The sequence below is a fragment of the Aspergillus sclerotioniger genome (assembly GCF_003184525.1).
Source record: "Aspergillus sclerotioniger CBS 115572 chromosome Unknown BO94scaffold_17, whole genome shotgun sequence".
NCBI lineage: Eukaryota > Fungi > Ascomycota > Eurotiomycetes > Eurotiales > Aspergillaceae > Aspergillus > Aspergillus sclerotioniger.
The window spans coordinates 265,544-284,104 of NW_020291007.1; the positions used below are offsets into that span (position 1 = coordinate 265,544).

Sequence of the window (18,561 nt, forward strand, 5' to 3'; positions counted from 1 at the left end):
AGGTGATCAGTGACGTGCTCTCATGTATCACCTATCGCCATTCCCACCCCCCTACAATACTGCTTTCTCGGATTCACTTTGGACACCGGCCCAGCTCCACCCCCAGAGGCCTGTACGGCTGGGTCTACCCCATTGTAGACTAGAACAAACCCCGATGAAAGTGCCAACAACTGGCAGATGCAGTGCATGTGCAATTATCTATGGGCCCGTCGGCCAACTATCAATTATGTCCTCTAAACGAATATGTCCCAGTATGAATCGCCATGGTTCCAAGTCCTGCTTATTTCATGGCATGCACCGTGTACTGACTCGCCCCATATATTCAGTAACAGCACCCACCCAGCACAATGCTCCAAACGGGAGAAAAAAAGAGAAAAAAAAAGAGTGATGACAAAAGGAAAGAGGAAGGAATGAAGGCCACCGCAACTCCTGGGCGCTGCCCAATGTAGACACGTCAAGACTCAAATGGCAAATAGAAAAGAAGAGACAAGAAAGGTAATGACATATAGACACGTGCGCTCTCAGGCGCAGGGCAGATATACTGCAAAGCTCAAGCCGCTCTGCAAGTTCCACTCAGTCATTGGCCTTGACAGACAGACGTTTGCTGCAAGCTGCCAGAAGTCGTTGAGCCGAAGTCAAACCGCAAATGACGTCGGATGCAAGCACAAGATGAACGGAGTGGGCATCAGAGGACGTTCCAGAAGCAACACGAAAAGGCGTATCCAGATCGGGATTAAGGTCTGGTGTTGCCGAAACCGTGCTGAGTAGACACTGGCTATGAGATCCAGGTGCTTCAAGGGCAAGTCAGATATGGCCATGGTCGAGGGAGGCGATAACTCGCACGCCTTGCATAGCGCTCCTGGCGACGAACGTTGAGAATCCCATGGCAATTAGTATGCTATGCGAGATCAATGCATAATCACTAACGAAAAGCCATCGATCCAAGGTCCACTGGATCCTGAAATGCCAGCAATCTTGTACCCAAGAGGGGGGATCAGAGTGTAACTGGAAGTGCCGTGTTAGATAAGGCGACGCTAAGATGGGAAGGGGCTCGCATACCCTGTGCCTCCTTGGGCATTTCCAAACATGCCGGATTTTCTGCCCTGGCTGGTCAAAATCTCGATGCCATCGATCCACAATCCAGCTCGGACATAGAAACCGAGTAGTATTTCTCCTCTCCGGGTATCTGATTGAAGTTGTCAGACTTGGTCGATACCGAGCCCATCGAGGTACCGAACATGCGCAAAAAATTGGGCAGATAATAGGAGGGAAAGAATTACTTACCAAGGACGAAATCATCAGGCTTTCCTCCCCGGTTACCGAAGAGCTGGCTCGTAGCATCTTCATAGAAGAATTCCAAGCCATGGAGCGCATTCTCGTGATAGATCCGGACAGAGGTCAGGAGCTTGGTCGACGCAAAGGCACAGTCCAGCAATAGCTGTTCTGGCTGACTACCTTCCAACTGCGAAAAGCCCATCTTGTTCCCCTTGTACCCGGTATGACTCTTGGGCAGCTTCACTAATGCCTGCTTCGATTTCAGATTATTGATTGAATCGACATTGTAACTTCCGAGGCCGCCTGAGAAGATGACCAGCCTGATAGACTTTTTCTTCTCCTTCTCGGTGCCATACACACGTTGCCGGAGTTCGCTTTCCGTCACAGTGACTTGCTTCGGCAGTCCATTGCTGCTCGACTCGCTGTTAAGGTATTCGATAAAGTTCCGACATACGTTGTCCCCCTCAGCGTACAGTTCTATGAACGCTATACCCGTCAAGGCAGTAAAAACGATCTTCCCGTTCTCAACGGGCCAGACCTGGATGCTATCGTCCGAAGCCAATGGCGCATCTCCAGGAAGTCGGAAGCAGGGGTGAAACCGAAAACGCAAAGCGTCGAGCCGATGCCAACTGCACTCATCTTGAGGCAGGCATAGCTTGAGGCCTTGGGTCTTTGTCCGGGTTGCGAAGGGCTCACGGGTGAGAAAGGACCGGCTCAGACGGACATAGTCCCGAAGCATGATACCCGACTCCTGATGCGGACACCCGAAGAGATGGCCGACTTCGTGAAGATGAGCACCAATGCCGATATTAGCAGCTTCCCAGCTGGAACCACCCTCGCCGGAGTCGTTAGCAACGAATCCTGTGTCGGTCCTGGTGCAGTCTGAGAAAGCGTCTACAACATCTTCCAAACTGGAAGGGTAGCTCTGCAGGCTGTGGGAGCCAAATATCGCTAGCTTGAGATCCCCGGTGCTCGAACCCAGAGCGGCGTGACCGGTGATAGTCTGCGTGCCCACATCCCAATGAGAGTCGAGAAGTAAGACTGAGACATACTGCTTCTGACCGGGTTGGAGACGGAAATGGTCCTTCACTGCCTCTCTGGCGATTCGGAACAGCTCATCCTTGTGGGTAGCAGAATCATTCTGCTGGGCGAGGTTGAGGTCCCTGAGCTCTGCGACCGTCTTGTCAGTCCGGACAACGTGGACCTTAGCCTCGTTCCGCATCTGGCCGTTCACTGCATCACGGCGACTCAAGGTGCCCGCCTGCCACTCTTCTTCGAACCGGAAGCACCGACGTCCGAAGTTGTTACGGAACATCTGTTCGCCAGTAAATGCCTGCCAGAGGTACGCCGCCATGCGATATTTTTGAATCGCCGTTTCAAGACCGTTTCCTTCGCGTTGTTGTCTCTCCGGAACGGCGTCAAATGTCCCATCTGAATCCTTTCCTAGCAAAATGACAAGGTGTAAGGGAGGCGTATTGACCAATGGGAGATAATTTATGCAGATATAGGAAGTGTGGGTAGTCGGATGAGCACTGCCGGATGAATGCTTGGCTGAGACGAACTCGAAGCGCAGGCGGTTCGGTCCCGGAACGAGGTGCACCAGGGTCTTGAAGTGGGAGGATGTGACCGGCCACGCCACCGATGGGAAACTATCCTGATGGTGATAGACTGTTACAGTTCCGTCCAGCGGATGTTGTCTTGGGTCTCCTATTTGGCCGTAAACAAGCAGGACCTTCTGATGGACCTGTGAGTGAGTTGAATAGTCAGCTTTATACACGTCCATAGACAGACCACATAGGACATGGGGATATGCCAGAGTAGGGATACAAACCCAAGAGTTATCGGAAATCGAGATGATCCTCGGGGCGTATGGAGAAGAGGGAGTGGGCGACCGCACGGCACCATTGACAGACATATTACTGCCAAACTGTATAATTGAACAAGATGGTTAGTCTAGGGATCAGGTCCAGATGGTGGATAGATCTTACATAGGCGCTATTCCGCTGCGACGGAGCCGTAAGGAGGCCGGGACGTTGGGGAGGTACAGAAAGAGGGGAAACAGCGTTAGTGGAGGCGCCGTTGCTCTCGCTGAGGGATGGGAGGTTTGGTGATGAGAGGTTTGGTTTTATGGAAGAAGGCGGGGTGAGAGAACTATATGAAGCAGTATCAGGCGTGGTTGATGACTTGCCCGAATTCAGCTCCCCATTGGATTGGGATTCGTTGGACTTGGTCTCTGTTGACTTGGTGTGGAAATTGGCTTTCGAGCGACGACGAAGCTGTTTGAACAACGGCATGATGGGCGGGGTTGCTGTTGCTGTTGCTGCTTTTGAAGAAGAAAGAAGGTCGGCGGAGGGCGGAGGTAAGTATACCGGAGAAGGAAAGAGTGGTCGAGTATGGACCTTGCCTCTTTTGCCTTCTTCAGGAGGTAATGGGTATGGACAAGACTCTCCCAATGGACGTCAAGTGATCTGCCAGGGATGATGAACGAGTGACTGTAATCCCAATGCCTGCGTTCCCTTTTTTTTTATTGTTTTATTTTCAGTGTTATTTCCAACCACTGTTTCGTGGACAGCTCAGAGGAGTTGGTGGCAGCGAGGAGTCGGAGAAAGAGGAGAGCGACCGTTTGCGGCAGCGAGTGACGAACGAATGGCAGAAACACCCCCGCATCAACCAGAGTAGTATCCAGGAACCAGGTGATGAATGAGTAAGCAGTGGTGCTGAGTATAAACGAGAGAAGAAGTGGAATAGAAAGCGACAATTGGTTCAACGGGCGTCCATTTAGCGAGCTGTGGTGGGATGAAGGGAACAAGAAACGAGGGCGACAAAAAAAAACAGGAATCCCAGGGTCAGGAAGGAGGGACTTCGAGGGGGGGAGGGGGCAGGAAAGGCAGAGGAGAAAAGAGGAGAAAAGGGAAAAGGAAAGGGAATTGGCAATGGGCAAGCTAACCACCAGGGAGTATGGAGAGAAATCAGGATGGAGTCGATTAGTGCCTGGCCTAAGAGCTAATCGCCAACAATAATGTCATTGGTATGTGAGACAGCAAATAATAATGCAATCTCACCTGTGTTAATCTGCGTAGGCGAGACCTAGATCGTTACTACTCCTTTCGAACCCAAAGCTTGTTCGTTTCTAGTAGGACTTTGCGTGGCTTGACGGACTCCTCCAGGCTCCTGGTGATTCAGATCTGATGAATATCCCTCCATCCCCTTCAACTCCAACTCCGAAAAAAAAAAAATCAAATTCGCCTGATCATTAAACCGGGATCGGAAAAGCAATGCGATGCGATCCCGGGCCCTTTTTTCCTAGGTGGATAGATTATGTAGGTAGGCTAAAAGACGGAGTACAGTACCCTACATCTCCAGTCTCCAGGCCACGCTGATAATAATTGCTATCATTCTAATAATAACAGAATATTAATCAAATAAAACATTAAAAAGAGGGAAAAAAGTAAATTGATCCAGGCACACTAAGAACGCAACTGCCACCTTGGTGGGGCGCATCCAGCTGCAGCTTCTTGTTCGTTGCGAATAGACAAGGGTGCGTTACGTAGGCCGGATGCCACTGGCCAACGGGCGGGAAGAGATAGGCTTCCTGGTTTCACCGTCTCACCACCCGAGACGGTGGAGCCCAGACGATCGTCTGCTATATTTGTCTTCGTTGGCGGCGCTGGTAGGCTCTGCTACAGTAATCGGACTGCCTCCTGCGTGCTCACTAGTATAGTACACAGTAAGTCGCCCTCCCAAAATGGGGCTTTATCTAACCCTTGATGACCCTGGGTGGTTATCTGGCCACGGGGTAGGTATCTTTGGGTCTCAAATTTCAGGGTGGCCAGGCCTGTGCAGGAAAGTGAATGGAGTTATTAAGAAGAAAAAATACTGGAGGGGAAAAAAAAGACCGAAGATAGGAACGGCACCAGCGTCAATGCTGGAAGGAACATGGGGGACCCCTTAGGTCTCACCAACACCAAAACAGTAATCAGGGGAGTATTTAGTCCCCAGCACGTCCAGTGGAAACATTATGGAAGAGTTGCCGTAAGACAGCCTTTGTGGTTGGCATTGTTACTTTTTTGCCTCTCCATAGTCCATAGTTGCCCCTCCCCCTCCCTCTCTTTGTGAGTGAACCATGTTACAGAATCTGATCCGGGTTCCCATTCCTGCTGCTTCTACGACCCATCTCCGGCGTAATAAGTAGAGAAGAGCCAAAAGGACACCAGAGCCCCAACCACCCAGCCACGACCGACAACTAGTCTCTGTTCAGCTCGGGGTCGGTCGTCATCCCCTCCCCTTTCCTTATCGGCCATCGCTGCCAGTTTGCCTAAGGTACCCAGTTGAGTTAGTAAACGCTGGTCGGGGCCAGTCCCCTTCAAGTAAAACGAGCTTGGCGGCAGGTGCGCACCGGCTCCAGAAGCCAGAAGCCAGAAGCCAGAAGCCAGATCCATCCCCGAACCTGGATAGTGGATGGATCCTGCTACTAGCAATCTCCATCCCCTTTAGTTGGCCTGCTTCCTTGGGGGCAGCCGGCCTGCGACACACGTCCCTTATCGCACGCCCTGGAGTTGGCCCGACTGACTCGTCCCGGCGCAATGTCATCACTTCACGCATGTTTTTGTTTGTCTGTTCTCAACTTCCTGTATGCTCAGCACCAATCAGACCCTCTCCGGGTACTACTTATGCACTTGTGTACTTGGAGATTCTCCTCTCCGCTGCCCACTCCGTAGGTGCATCTTAGATTGGGCTTTTCGCTCCTCGTCCACGTCATGTCCTGACAAGTTCCCTGTTTCTCTGGTGCTTGGGTTCCATCCCCTCGTCCCGTGTCGCTTTTCTTGTCCTTCCTTGGCCGCTGAATTACTTATTATTTTGATTGCACCAAGAGCCACCGGTCTCCACTGTCGTAGGGCTGGCATTCATTTCACCCAGGCAGTCATATTCCGCTGAATAATCATGGTAAGCAATCAACAGCAGTTGATCACTTCCTTTATAGCAAGGAACATCCACCAGGAAACGCAAAGTTTGTCTTAAGTACCGACACCAGGCACGCAGCAGAGACAACCAACTGAGGGAAAAGAAGCAACGGCAAGGTGAATTTAGAATAATAGGTATCACTGCTTGGGGCCCTACATACTGAACGCCCGACCTTTACAAACCCGAATTGTTGCACCGACGGCCCATAGCCGCAGCAAAGGCCTATTTGCAACCATCTACATGCATCAGACGAGCTTGCTCCGACGCCTCCTTCAGGACTGGCCATCCGATGCAGGTCTGGGGAGTTAAAGACGACGACCGACTCGCAGTTCATAGGTGACACTGGCATTGCAATGGTGTGCTGCTGACCTCGACCACCTGGCAGGACCTCATGGATTCGTGCGTATAGACGGTAGGAATAAGGGCCAGTGTATGTGTAGTAGGGTATGTGGCTGAGAGCCAGAAAATGGACAACATCTGCCATCTGTACCCCGAGAGGGAAACAACAGGCATACTTTGCTAATGCTGTCAAGGCAATTAGTGAGAGGTCCATATGGTTTAAAATCCCCTGAAGAACATGCTGCAGGAGAAACAAAGAGAGGGGTAAGAATGAATGGATCGGAGGATTCTGTGGCATGTGTCTAGCCAGCAGTGCGCTGGAGCATTCCGAGCTGATCGCAGGAACCATTGGCTCTGAGGGGACGAGAGTTATCGGCGGCTGCTTCAGAAAGCGAGCCGTAGCTTTCTTATGTAGTACTCGAGCCCTCACGAATCACGGATTGTAGAAGAGGAAGACAGAGGGTGTGGTGTCAACTGGGGACCATCGTCGATCGTGGGTGGAATGGGATGCATAATATCGTCTGTACTCCGTAAGGACTCGGCTGTTATTGACGGCGACCGGGGAATCCGTGGGCGACGGGATGGGACGACATCCCTTTATCCACCACTTCTCGTTTCCGCATTCCCAACCGACACCAAGACCGAGCGAGTTCTTTGAGTGCTTTTCCGGGCGGGTTACCCAGACATCCCACAATCATACCGCTTCCGTGGTGGGCGCTAAAGAAAGGAAGAAGGAGAACGAAGACGAAGGGATTTATTTCCCCAGAGTTGGTGGCTGCTTTAGGCCGTAGTGTCCCTTCCGTTTTGCTGACCCGAGCCCAAACTAAACCTCACTACTAACTATCCACTATCCACTAACCACTACTACTACTACTACTACTTACTCCCTACTACTACTACAGGCTAGACACTTGTTCGCCAATTGGATTGATTGCCCGTGCCAATCTCATCTCCCTCGCCTGTCTCCTCGGCCTGTCGTCCCCCTCCCTTGTTCCAAGTCGACCTGACAAGACCCTGACAAGACTCCTCCTTGACTCGGTCTCAAGCCCTTCCTTTACAAGGGCCCGCATCTCCTTCCTCACCTTCCGTTGGCCCATGCCCGCCGTCAGTTCTCTTCTACCTACCGGTTGAATAGCGCTCCCTGTCATCGAGACCACCGAGCAATGGGTCTTACGCAACCGGCAACCTCGGAGCGAACAATCCGCAAAATTGACATTGCCCAGGTATGTGATCGTTTCTTGATTTGTATTGCCGTGGTCTGAAATTTTCCCTCTCCCTGTCTGTCAAGCAAAGTCTAATCGAATGGTTTTCTTCACAATCAGGTGTCCCTCAGCCTCCAGGATCGCTTGGGCCTCGCCAAAGTCAAGTACCAAAACGGCCGTCTACATGCCCTCGGACCAAACCACAATGGCGGGATACATGTCTGCTTGGGGAGTGACCGGCCTTCGGACTCGTCGTCGGAGATCTCGCACAGCCGGAGTGAGACCCCATTGACGCCGCCTCCCTTGCCTAACTCGTCCTATTCGAAAGAACTACCTAGATCATCACGGAACAGACATGCAGCAACTTTCGATTCCAAGGCAATGCAGCCGATGCTGTCTGCGAGCCGAAAGCGTCTGCGGTCCGACTCGATCACAGACCGGACGGTCAAAGCCCCTCGGGTTTCATGGAAGAGTTCACATCACCTGCCTGAGTCGTCTCCGGGCTTCAACCGCCAGCGTATGAACCGGCACCTCCCCCTCCCGTTCATGGCAGAGATCCCCGAATACTCATCCCCGGCGTACCCTCCACACTCCGAGGATGACAACGACCCCGACCTTCCCGTCCACAGCTTCCAACATATCAGCTCATTTGCGGGCTCCTCACCTCCTCGCACGCCTCCTCCCAAGCACGCCCGTCTGTCTCGGACCGACCGAACATTGCGGCATGCTGATGGGGCAGATCTGCTTTTGTACCTGGCGAATTCCCCAACTCCAGCCAAGTCCCAGGTTCGGGATTTCCCTCCTTCTACGCCCCCGAGCCAGCATGCCGCTCTGCCTTCGCTGACCCCGACCCCTGGCGGCGGTGTCTTCCCAAACTTCGGTACTCCCAATCAACAGTTCAATTTTGCCGATTTTGTGAACGTGACACCCAGTCCTGCTCAGCTACCCTGGGGCGGTCGCACGCCTGGAGGCCCCTCAAAAACGCCCCTTGTAAACAGGGAGCGGAAGAGATCCAACCTCGACGGCCTGCTGCCCCCGAGCACGGATAGTCCCAGGAACCGCGGGAAAGGGCTTGCCATGGTTCTCCAACTGGGTGAAGAGCTACGACCCGAAGCCCGCAAATAATCTGGATGTACAGATTTTTCTTTTCTTGTTTATGCATTCCCACCCCATTGTTTATGACTCCTAATGACTGTTATGTGCCCACTACCTTGTTTCCGCCCATCTTCATACCCCGCCGCTGTATTCAGTGTCTATCAGATCTCCTTGTGTTGTACGGCCACGTCCTGTGACCGGTGTTCTAAAATAATGTACACGTCACTGTCCATACCACATACCCTTTCTTACTCCATGTGTTCCAGAGAACTTTTGGAAACGTTTCCTTTGTGTGCAAACATCGTGTGACCCACTATTCGGCTAATATTTGACTTCTTTGCCCCTCTACTGCTGGTTCTGTTCGGCACCAAGAATGAGTAACCTGTACGTACGGGATGTCTGAGCATAGTCTGATTCTTACTTGAAAAGGGCCAATGAAGGAAAGACATTAATTTGTATCCACTCTGGTGTGTCAGGAATACTCGGCCGTGTTCATGTGTAGCTTAGATAATAGAACCCGCGTCCAGGATCGACAACCCGATCACCGAGTTCCTCTACACTCAATGACGTCTACACTTGACAGCGGCCTGAGAAAATTACCAAAGAAGACCATAACCAGTCAATTACTAAATTATTACCATCTAGTATCATTTTCACATGACACACAACTTTAATTCCATCTCATCAGTCATCACAATACTTCATCGCATCAACCAAACATTGACACAGGATATTAAGCAGGAATTCCACGACTTCAATACATTTCTTATATAACCACCCCCAAGTAGCGTCTTAAGGGACAACACATCTCTTCACACCTCTCTCGAAATTCCCAGTCCAAATATTTCAACATCTACATGACCCTTCTCGCTTGCCGACACAGACTCTCTGTACGGAGTAGATAGATAGATACTAACTACTAGGGAGCATGGAGTCCTCCGTACTCAATCCCCACTTTAAACCCTTCACGAAAATGGGTTACTATCCTTTAAAATCGACCACCATCATACCAAGGACTAACGAACTAGTACCTATATCGAGCTAATAATGCCTTAGAAGGCGTATACTCCATACTATTGCAAAATTAAGCTTCTCTCATAAGGCTACCAGACATACCCATCCATAGCTCAGCAATACAATCCCTAACCAGACACCAATTGATTGATTCTCCATATCTAACTAGTACAACATAGATAATCCATCCTATCGTAAAACCCCCAGTCCCTCCCTTCCCCCAAACCTCACTAAGTACGGAGTAAAATACCCCGCACCAAACCCAAACCCAAACCACAAAGCGGGAAATCAACACACAGAAAGAAAGAAAAAAAAATAATATGCAACGCGACGACGCGTCCGGGTAAACTTTAATTCGTGTTGATTTCGCGTTCGGGTTAGACTCTGTTGGGGTTAGTGGGGGCTCGGTTTGGTCGGGGAATTTGCTGTTTGGGGTTTAGGGTGAGATCTTGATCGGTGCGTTGGGTCATTGGGTCATTGGCATTGGATGGTAGGCGAGTGGATTATTATCACGTGATTGGCATGGTTTGTTCTTTGGGGGTTCCATTATTGTTCGATGGTCACAGGGTCTTGGGTTTTGGGTGGTATGGTTAGATTTGGATCTAATTTTTCTTGGGTTTTATTGACCGACTGATTGAATGATTGCTTGATCGATTAGTTTACTAATGGGGTGGATTGGATCTATTATCGTTATGTAGGTTTCTTGTATATTGGTCTCGCAGTGCCTTTGATTATACCAACTTCTATATTCATTCTTCCAATACCTCCTCGGCTGGTCGCTCCACCTCCTGCTTGGTCCGTTCGGATTGCTTTCGCCAAAGCAAGGCCAGGTAATCAGATGTGGTCGCCTCGTCGATCGATTTGTCTTCGCGGACTTTCAAAAATCGGGGAAATCTGAGACTCAGCCCTCGTTCATCGCTCACCAAGCCGATGGCCGCCGTGTACGTGGGACTAAGAGTAATGTCGGCAAATGCCATTTCCCAGACTTCCTGCGGCTCGAACCACACGTCTGGCTCGCCGTAGTATTCGACGTAGCTAGGGCGGGAGATGACGTTAGGTGTCCCCTCGGCGTATTTGTCCTTGTTCGTTTGGTAGAACTTATCAGTGAAGCCGGACATGCATTTTGTTACGGCTTCTAAGCTCCCTGTTTCAGGGTTGCGGACGGCAAGGAGGATCGGCGACCACCATTTAGCCTTGCGGCCTTGGCCGTGCCACCCGGCTACGGGAATCAGATCGAGGGTCTCGGATGAGGCGCTATAATCTTTCTTGACCTTGAGCCAGGATTCGAGCCGTTTGTCGGGCTCGTAGGTGGAAAACAGTGCCTTTCGGCGACTGCCTTTGGAGTTCTTCGACTCGGACTTTTCGTCTGTCTTGGACGGCTGATCTGGCACACCGTCTGTATCAACGGCCGGTGTTCCGTTTTCTTCAAGAACCGGCTTGGTCATATTGTCAAGCACTTTAACCATGATTCCTTCACATTTAGTGTCGGTGGCGCTTTTGAAGAATTCCAGTACCGCCTCTGAATCGGCAGACATGGCGTCTAGGCTCTTCACCCACGTGAACCGTCTGGGAATCTCGACGAATAAGCTCCGTAGCAGCTCTCGTCGCTCACGGAATGGCCGATCTAGCAGTGGCTGTCCGTTGAGATACATCAGGTCGAATGCAAAGAGACAGACGCTGACTTTGATGGCCCCGATATCAACGTTTTTCTTCGCACGGTTGGTCAAAATTTGGAAGGCTTGCAGTTCGCCCGACTCTTGGTCCACGGCGACCACCTCTCCTTCTAAGATGAAGCTCGACACACCTTCTCCCCTTATCTGAGGGACCAGAGACACAAGATCAGGGTATTTCTCCGTCATATTCTCCAGGTGGCGGGAGAAGATCGATACTTTGCCTTGTACATCGCAATGCACCTGCGCGCGCTGACCATCATACTTGTATTCACAGCTGAAATCACGCCCTTGCAATTTCGTCAGCATGTCTGATAGGTCCCGCGTGATGCTGCCTAGCATAGGTCTTAATGGGATATGCATCTGCAGACCACAGCGGACAAGGAGTTCGTCGGAAACCCCGACTTCGAGCAAACAGGGAACGAGGTCATCGTAGTTTGGATGCCGGGCATAGGAAGCCTTGACAATCTCCTCTGCATTGTTATAGCTTTCAGCTAGCTCGTCCTTCTTCAAGCGCGCCATTTCCTCCTGAGAGTAGATTGAGAATTCCGCCCCTTCAGGTCTGGAGTATAGGAATGCCCTTGCAAGCGCAATGAGCATCGTGGTTTTGACAGCGCCGATGCGCAGATTCTGGACCAGAGTTCTAACAATGTATCGACTTTCTTCCGCACCGCGAGCATCTTGTAGTAGTTTCTCGACAATCCTCTGTTTTGTCTCTTGACTTCCACCCCCCTTACTCATAGCTATTTTTTTCAAAGACTGATAAATCCCCTTTATCCTGAGCGGCTTAGGCTTCATCAAAGTGAAGGACTGTCTCTTCTTGGCCTCGAACGCCACATCGCCGGCATCTCCGTGTCTATCATATAGTGATTTCAGACCTTGACTGTTTAGTCCATACACCTTCTTGAGCGCCTTCGATATCGAGGACCCGCCAAGGCCCAGCTCCAACTCGTCGTAGGGAGGGGAGATCGAGCTGGTCGCCAGCCATACTGCGGGAAGCACGCTGGACGGGTCCGCTTCAATTACCACGCGGAGAAAATTGACCAGCGTATCCACAATCTTGATGCGACTAGTTGTGGCGTTGGCAAGCACGAAAGCTCTGGTGAGTAGGGCGTACGAGGCGTCGCCACCTTCCGAAGCCCAGTGGCCCTGCAACTCGCGCGCATATTTGGTGGCATCGAAAGTGACAGGACTTTGATCGAAAGGGACAGCCAGAGAGACAGTATCCTCCGTGCCTGTAGACGACTGTAGCGAGAGGACGCCTTTCTTCTGCACTTTGGTCGGTTCCCGATCGTTGTCGCCGGCATTCAATGGTAGCAAAGAAGGGTCATCGCTGGTGTCGGCCTGCGGGGTTGGAAGCGCATCTTCTTTGTCCCATTCAGCCTGAAGCTTACGGGCCAGCGCCTCGTCCGACAAGGTCTGTTGTGTGTGAGCTTCAAATACAGCCTGGGGCGGTTGTTGCGTCTTCTCGGGCTGTTTGGTTGCCTGGCCTTGGAAGAATGACGCTATGGTCCGGGTGGGCTGCGAGGTAGATCCTGGATCATCTCTCTTGCGCTTTTTAGCCGGACTGGACATGGTGGGACTAGACCGCAAACCATCTAGAAGTTAGATGCATGGCCATTGCACCCGACATCCCCCCGGCGTGATCCATGGGGTGTGAGAGTTGGAGGCGGGAGTGACGTTGCAGTGGAGGCGGAAGAGGCGTGAATCACCCGAAGCGGAGTTGGCAACACCTCGCCCGTCTCGCCGTGCGTCTTCCCCGCCAGCTCAACAATAATGGCAACCCCGGCTTCTGCCCTGTCATCGCACGAGAGGACCCGGGTCGAGGATTATCTGAACGACAAGCTGCAGGTTTCTGCCGACTTGGACAGTCTCGACTCGTTGCTGTCGAGTCTCCGGGCCCAGCATGAGCTGCAACGCAAGCAGGTACCGCGGTCTTCCCTCCTTCGGTGATTTCATGTCAATGTCCAAGACACTCACTGACCAGCCGGTTCTATAGTTAGCGGAAGCACAAGAAGCGCTATCCAACGCTACGAAAGCCTCCAATGACCACGCCGAAGCCACTCGAAAGCGAGCCGAAGCATTCGGTGAGCAGCAGGCGGATATTGACCAGCGTCTGAAAGCTCTCACGGGTTCGAATTCCAGCGATGAGGCGGCAAAACGATTCGAAGCTAGTATCGAGAAGCTGCGGAGACTTGAAATCTCCAGGGGTTATATGACTTTGCTGAAGGAGGCGGAAGGACTGAGGTATGGGATCACAGTTCGCCTTTGAAATACCGCAGTCGCTTAGATCAGATACAGCAAGGAGGCCTTGAAAAACATCAAAGACCAGCCCCAGATCGCGATCCAATCATATACCCGACTGCGCAAGATTGCTCGATCCCTCACAGAAGCTCAGCCGGCAGCAGAAGGAGCAGCCCCTCACCTGGTCGACTACGTGGGAAAGCTGGCCTCTGCCCTTCGGGAACACATGAAAGCAGACTTTACTCGACGACTGCAGGGAACGATGGAACAAATGAAGTGGCCGTCGAAGGACCTACATTTCCCGGACGATCTACAGAACCAGTGGAGGGAGAATGTGGAATTGCTTCTTGATCTGCAGAAACCGTACGTGTCACCAAGGATAGCCTTGACCGTTTGGGTGTAACCAGTCAGTTATAGGGAACTTCAGGGCCATGCAGCTGGATTCACTCACCACGGTAACGAGCCCCTAGTTCTGCTACCATTGGAAGTGATGGTGCACCCGCTCGAGCTTCGCTTCAAATACCATTTTAGCGGAGACAAGCCGACGAATAGGCTGGACAAGGTATGTGCGTCGATTGCAGCAATGAAGACGAGTCTCTGACCTGTTCCAGCCCGAATATTTCCTAGCTCATGTGATGGACCTGATCAACAATTTTGGCGGGTTCTTCGCATCGTCCCTACAACCCATTTTCGATCAAGAGGCGCAGAACGTCGGCGCGGACCTGGGGTGGAATTTCCACAATGCCTCTCACGCTGTTATCACAGCGCTTCTGCCTGTGCTGAAGCACAAGATCACTACCTTTCTGCCCCAAATCTCAACCCACCCGCAGCTCCTCAGTCACTTTATGCACGAATTGATGAACTTTGACAACGAAGTCCGCGAGTCGTGGAACTACCTACCCGACCCATATTCCAACGAGGACTGGAAGGGAATGACCTGGGATGTCCTGACCAAGCAAGGCTGGTTTGACCGCTGGCTTCAGGTCGAGAAGGATTTCGCACTAGCCCGCTACAGGGAGATTGTAGACGCTCCGGATAGTGGCCACATCGACTATGACGGAGTTGATCTCTCTTCAACTAAGCCCACCAAGGCTGCAATCCGGGTAAATGATCTTCTCGAGACAATCACGGAGCGCTATCAGCCACTGTCGTCATTCAGTCAGAGACTGCGCTTCCTCATCGACATCCAGATCACCATCTTCGATCAATTCCACGAACGCCTGCACTCCGCACTCGAGGCCTACCTTGCCATGACGTCGGCTATCGGACGCACCGTGCAAGGCGCGGATGCAGCTAGCATAGAAGGCGTCGCCGGCCTAGAACGACTCTCCCGGGTCTTTGGCAGCGCAGAATACCTCGAGAAGAAGATGGAGGACTGGAGTAACGAAGTCTTCTTTGTGGAGCTCTGGACCGAGCTCCAGGAACGAGTTCGACAGAACAAGGACGGCGGCAAGAATGTGGCAGGAACCATGTCCGTCGCCGACGTCGCATCTCGCACCTCCCAGGCCGTCAACAACAACAACAGCCAAGGCACCGCGTCCGAGGGCGCACTCTTTGACGAAACAGCCTCCGCCTATCGCCGTCTCCGACTCCGCTCCGAATCCATCATTACCTCAACTCTCACCTCCAACGTGCGCTCCGCCTTGAAACCCTTCTCCCGCGTTTCCACCTGGGCCACCATTTCCGCGACCACACCTGTCGCCCCCCTCCCCCCAACCTCTGATCTCTCCCCAGCCATGCGTACGCTTTCCGCAGAGATATCCTTCCTTTCCCACGCACTGGGTATTGCCCCCTTGCGCCGCATTATCCGTCAGGTCCTCCTCGCCATCCAGACGTATCTCTGGGGTAACATCCTAACACGGAACACCTTCTCCGCGGCCGGAGCATCCCAATTCATCAGCGATGTAGAACACCTCTGCAGCGTGGTCGATACCGCTCTTGGAGCAGCCGGCCAAACAGGCGGTTCCATGCGAGTAATGCGAAAGCTCGCCGAGGGACTCGTCCTTCTCGGATTGGACACCACAACCACGACGGAACCTGAAGACAAGACAGGGGGAGAGGGAGAATCACGCCCAGGCCTATGGGAAGTCGAGAAACGACTGTTCAAAGATAACGAGAGCGCTCGTGTTGTGCTCGCCGAGCTAGGGATCGAAACCTTGACCGAGGCAGAAGCAAGGAGTGTACTTGAGAGACGAGCTGAGATTGGTAACTAGATTGGCAGTTCAGTGAGGTGCCTCTGGCGTTACGGTCCCGGTAGTATTATACTTGCAAAACACACCGGCGGTGGTACCACGTATATAAGGGGGGCGAGGAGGGACGAAGGGAGAGAGACGGTTTTCCTGTCCAGCGAACAGCATGAGATATCCCATTGATTCTGGTCCTAATCGAATACTAATACTACTAGTACTCCGTATTTCTTTTGGTCTTGCGGCTTCCGTTATATACATACCTCTATAGATGATCAAGCCATTTTCCTTTCCTCTATTTCCCTGTGAACACCCACCCATCTAACCAATCAATCTAATCAAAAATATACATATCGTACAAGTACATTCTATGTTCCTTCCCTTGTTTTACCCTTTCGATTCGATGGCACCCCTCACCGATGATGTACAACAGGTCCGTGTCCCCTTTCGCCTGGTCTCCGAGTCGGAACCTCGGTAACGTTCTCGGCCTTCAATCTGTCGACGATCTCCGGCCCGACCTCCTCAATGGCACGCAACAGCGCCTCAACGGTCTCCCTCGTCGTCTGAACATTAACCACGCAGCGGAAGAACTTTCCATTCCCGACCGCATCCTCGTCCCCACTGGGTGGGGCAAAATCCACCATGAACCCCTTGCGCACGATGGCATGTGTCACCTGCTCCGTAACCTTGCTGTTGGCCTTTCCGCGTTCGGTTTCGTTGGAGACTATGCCCCGCGGGTGAACAAATTGGCGGTTTGGCGCGTAGTAGAAGCAGACTTGCAGGCACGGGGGTGGGTTCTCGCTCACGAGGATGAAGTTCGGGTTCTGGGAGACTAGGGTGGCTAGGTGGGCGGCGGTGGAGCAGGCGGCGTCGATCTGGTGCTCGTAGCCGGCTGTACCGTAGTAGGTCCAGCCTAGGAAGAGCTTGAGAGAGTCGGCGCGGCGGCCGCATTGGAGGGTGAGATCGGCGAGGTCCCAGACCTCTGGAGAGTCGACCTCCAGCTCGGTCTCGCCGTTGAGGGCGTCGGGGTCGGTGTCTGCGTTGTGGAAGAGGTAGCCGGCGGGAAGGGTGTTGGCCAGGTGGAATCGACGCATGTCAGCTGCGAGGAGGAACGAACAGGTTACAGGGACGCCGAGCATCTTGTGCGGGTTGATGGCGATGCTGTCGGCCTTCTCGGCGCCGGATAGCTTGGATCGCTGCTGAGCGGAGAATATGAATGAGCCGCCCCAGGAGCCGTCGACATGGAACCAGAGGTTGTATTTCTTGCAGATGGCGGCAAGTTCGTGGAAGGGGTCGAAGGAGCCCATAACCGTTGTGCCGGCTGTGGCGTTGACGTAGAAGGGGGTTCGGTCCTCGGCGAGGGCCTTCTGGACGAGGGTCTCCAGCTCGGAAGCAATCATGCGGCCTTGTTTGTCGACGGGGACAGCCCAAACGGAGGAGCTGCCGAGGCCAAGCATCTGGGCGGCCTTCTCGATGCTGTAGTGGCCGTGGGCGCTTGTGAAGAGGACGAAGCGGTAGTTACCATTGCCGTCTTTCTTGGTGCTGGGGTAGAGATTGTTGCGCGCGATGACGATGGAGGTGGTGTTGGAGGCAGAGCCACCTTGGACGGAGATGCCCCCGGCTCGGGAGCCATTGAGGCCAAAGAGAGAGGCAAGTTGCTGCCCGGTGTGCTTCTCGATAATAGTCAGGGCAGGGGAGACCTGGTAGACGTGGACGTTGGTGTTGAGGGCCGCCAGGATAAGCTCGGACGCCACGCCGGGGGCATTAGTTGATGCATAAAGCTTGTCAAGGAAGCCCTGGTGCCATGTGTTGACCGAGTACTGCAGAACCTTCCGCAACACCTCGACCAGGCCGTCCTGGCCGGTGCCTTGCTCTGGAAGCGCTAGCTGGAGGAGCTTCTGCAGCTCTTCCGGTTTCTTGTGATTGACGAGCGACGTGCCTGGTGACTGATGGTCTCCATTGGTACCGTTTTGCAGCGATTTTTGACCGAGAGGGACCTCGTCGGCGCTTCGGATGAACGGAATCAGAAGATCTTCGACGGCGCTCAGAAGCTGGTACGAAGCCAATGCTGTCAGTATATGTGCTGGGTCGGAAGGCGAATAAGCTCAAGCCGCATTGGCACGGAGTATGGTCTCCAGTATGTGCGCCAGCTCAGATGAAGCAGGAAAAAACAAGACTCACATTTTGTACTTCATCTGCGCGACTGGACGGCGGGGAAGCAGCCATGGATGTGGGGGAAGGAAAGAGACAACGAGAGAGGGATGCGTAAGATCTTAGGGGCTCTCGAAGAAATAAACTGGAGCTGAGCACCGAGAACCGACAGCGACTTCAGAAGGATTGGGAGCTTCATAGAATTTCCACTCATGATTCCTCGAAAGCCATTGTGGCCGTCGACGTGAGAGCGGAACCGTTGGGGGAGGGATCCACTGGGATGATGACATTTTCCGGGTAATCGACATCATGGGTCCCCGAGGCCCCAAGACCAATGGCGAGAGGGTGAATCAGTCGCATGTTGGTGTGTCCGACTGATCTCCTGGCGGGGAAGTCGAGCTGGGATTGATCGGATTGAGGCGA

The 18,561-nt window shown here is 52.7% G+C and overlaps 6 protein-coding genes across 6 annotated transcripts; 2 read left to right on the plus strand and 4 right to left on the minus strand.

The window, feature by feature from the left end:
* Positions 1–838: 838 nt before the first annotated feature.
* BO94DRAFT_103424 (zinc metalloproteinase family protein) lies at positions 839–3,673 on the minus strand. Its single transcript, XM_025605470.1, has 5 exons — positions 3,264–3,673; positions 3,107–3,202; positions 1,285–3,019; positions 1,060–1,186; positions 839–1,005 (listed from the first exon to the last, which is right to left on the minus strand). The coding sequence occupies exons 1-5, from the start codon at positions 3,567–3,569 to the stop codon at positions 909–911; spliced, it is 2,361 nt and encodes a 786-aa protein (XP_025466483.1). The 5' UTR covers positions 3,570–3,673; the 3' UTR covers positions 839–908.
* Positions 3,674–6,064: 2,391 nt separating this feature from the next.
* On the minus strand, positions 6,065–7,041 carry BO94DRAFT_103584 (uncharacterized protein). The gene has a single exon (XM_025605471.1). It carries the CDS (start codon positions 6,923–6,925, stop codon positions 6,251–6,253), a length of 675 nt encoding a protein of 224 aa, XP_025466484.1. The 5' UTR covers positions 6,926–7,041; the 3' UTR covers positions 6,065–6,250.
* Positions 7,042–7,553: 512 nt separating this feature from the next.
* Positions 7,554–9,012, plus strand: BO94DRAFT_103586 (uncharacterized protein). Its single transcript, XM_025605472.1, has 2 exons — positions 7,554–7,799; positions 7,899–9,012. Exons 1-2 carry the CDS (start codon positions 7,740–7,742, stop codon positions 8,901–8,903), a joined length of 1,065 nt encoding a protein of 354 aa, XP_025466485.1. The 5' UTR covers positions 7,554–7,739; the 3' UTR covers positions 8,904–9,012.
* Positions 9,013–10,532: 1,520 nt separating this feature from the next.
* Positions 10,533–13,224, minus strand: BO94DRAFT_536127 (putative DNA ligase I). Its single transcript, XM_025611942.1, has one exon. The coding sequence runs from the start codon at positions 13,130–13,132 to the stop codon at positions 10,637–10,639; it is 2,496 nt and encodes an 831-aa protein (XP_025466486.1). The 5' UTR covers positions 13,133–13,224; the 3' UTR covers positions 10,533–10,636.
* Positions 13,225–13,311: 87 nt separating this feature from the next.
* On the plus strand, positions 13,312–16,231 carry BO94DRAFT_536128 (RINT-1 family protein). Its single transcript, XM_025611943.1, has 5 exons — positions 13,312–13,483; positions 13,557–13,804; positions 13,859–14,164; positions 14,219–14,363; positions 14,413–16,231. Exons 1-5 carry the CDS (start codon positions 13,334–13,336, stop codon positions 16,012–16,014), a joined length of 2,451 nt encoding a protein of 816 aa, XP_025466487.1. The 5' UTR covers positions 13,312–13,333; the 3' UTR covers positions 16,015–16,231.
* Positions 16,172–18,521, minus strand: BO94DRAFT_536129 (pyridoxal phosphate-dependent decarboxylase family protein). The gene is made up of 2 exons (XM_025611944.1): positions 18,169–18,521; positions 16,172–18,038 (listed from the first exon to the last, which is right to left on the minus strand). Exons 1-2 carry the CDS (start codon positions 18,211–18,213, stop codon positions 16,401–16,403), a joined length of 1,683 nt encoding a protein of 560 aa, XP_025466488.1. The 5' UTR covers positions 18,214–18,521; the 3' UTR covers positions 16,172–16,400.
* Positions 18,522–18,561: the final 40 nt, after the last annotated feature.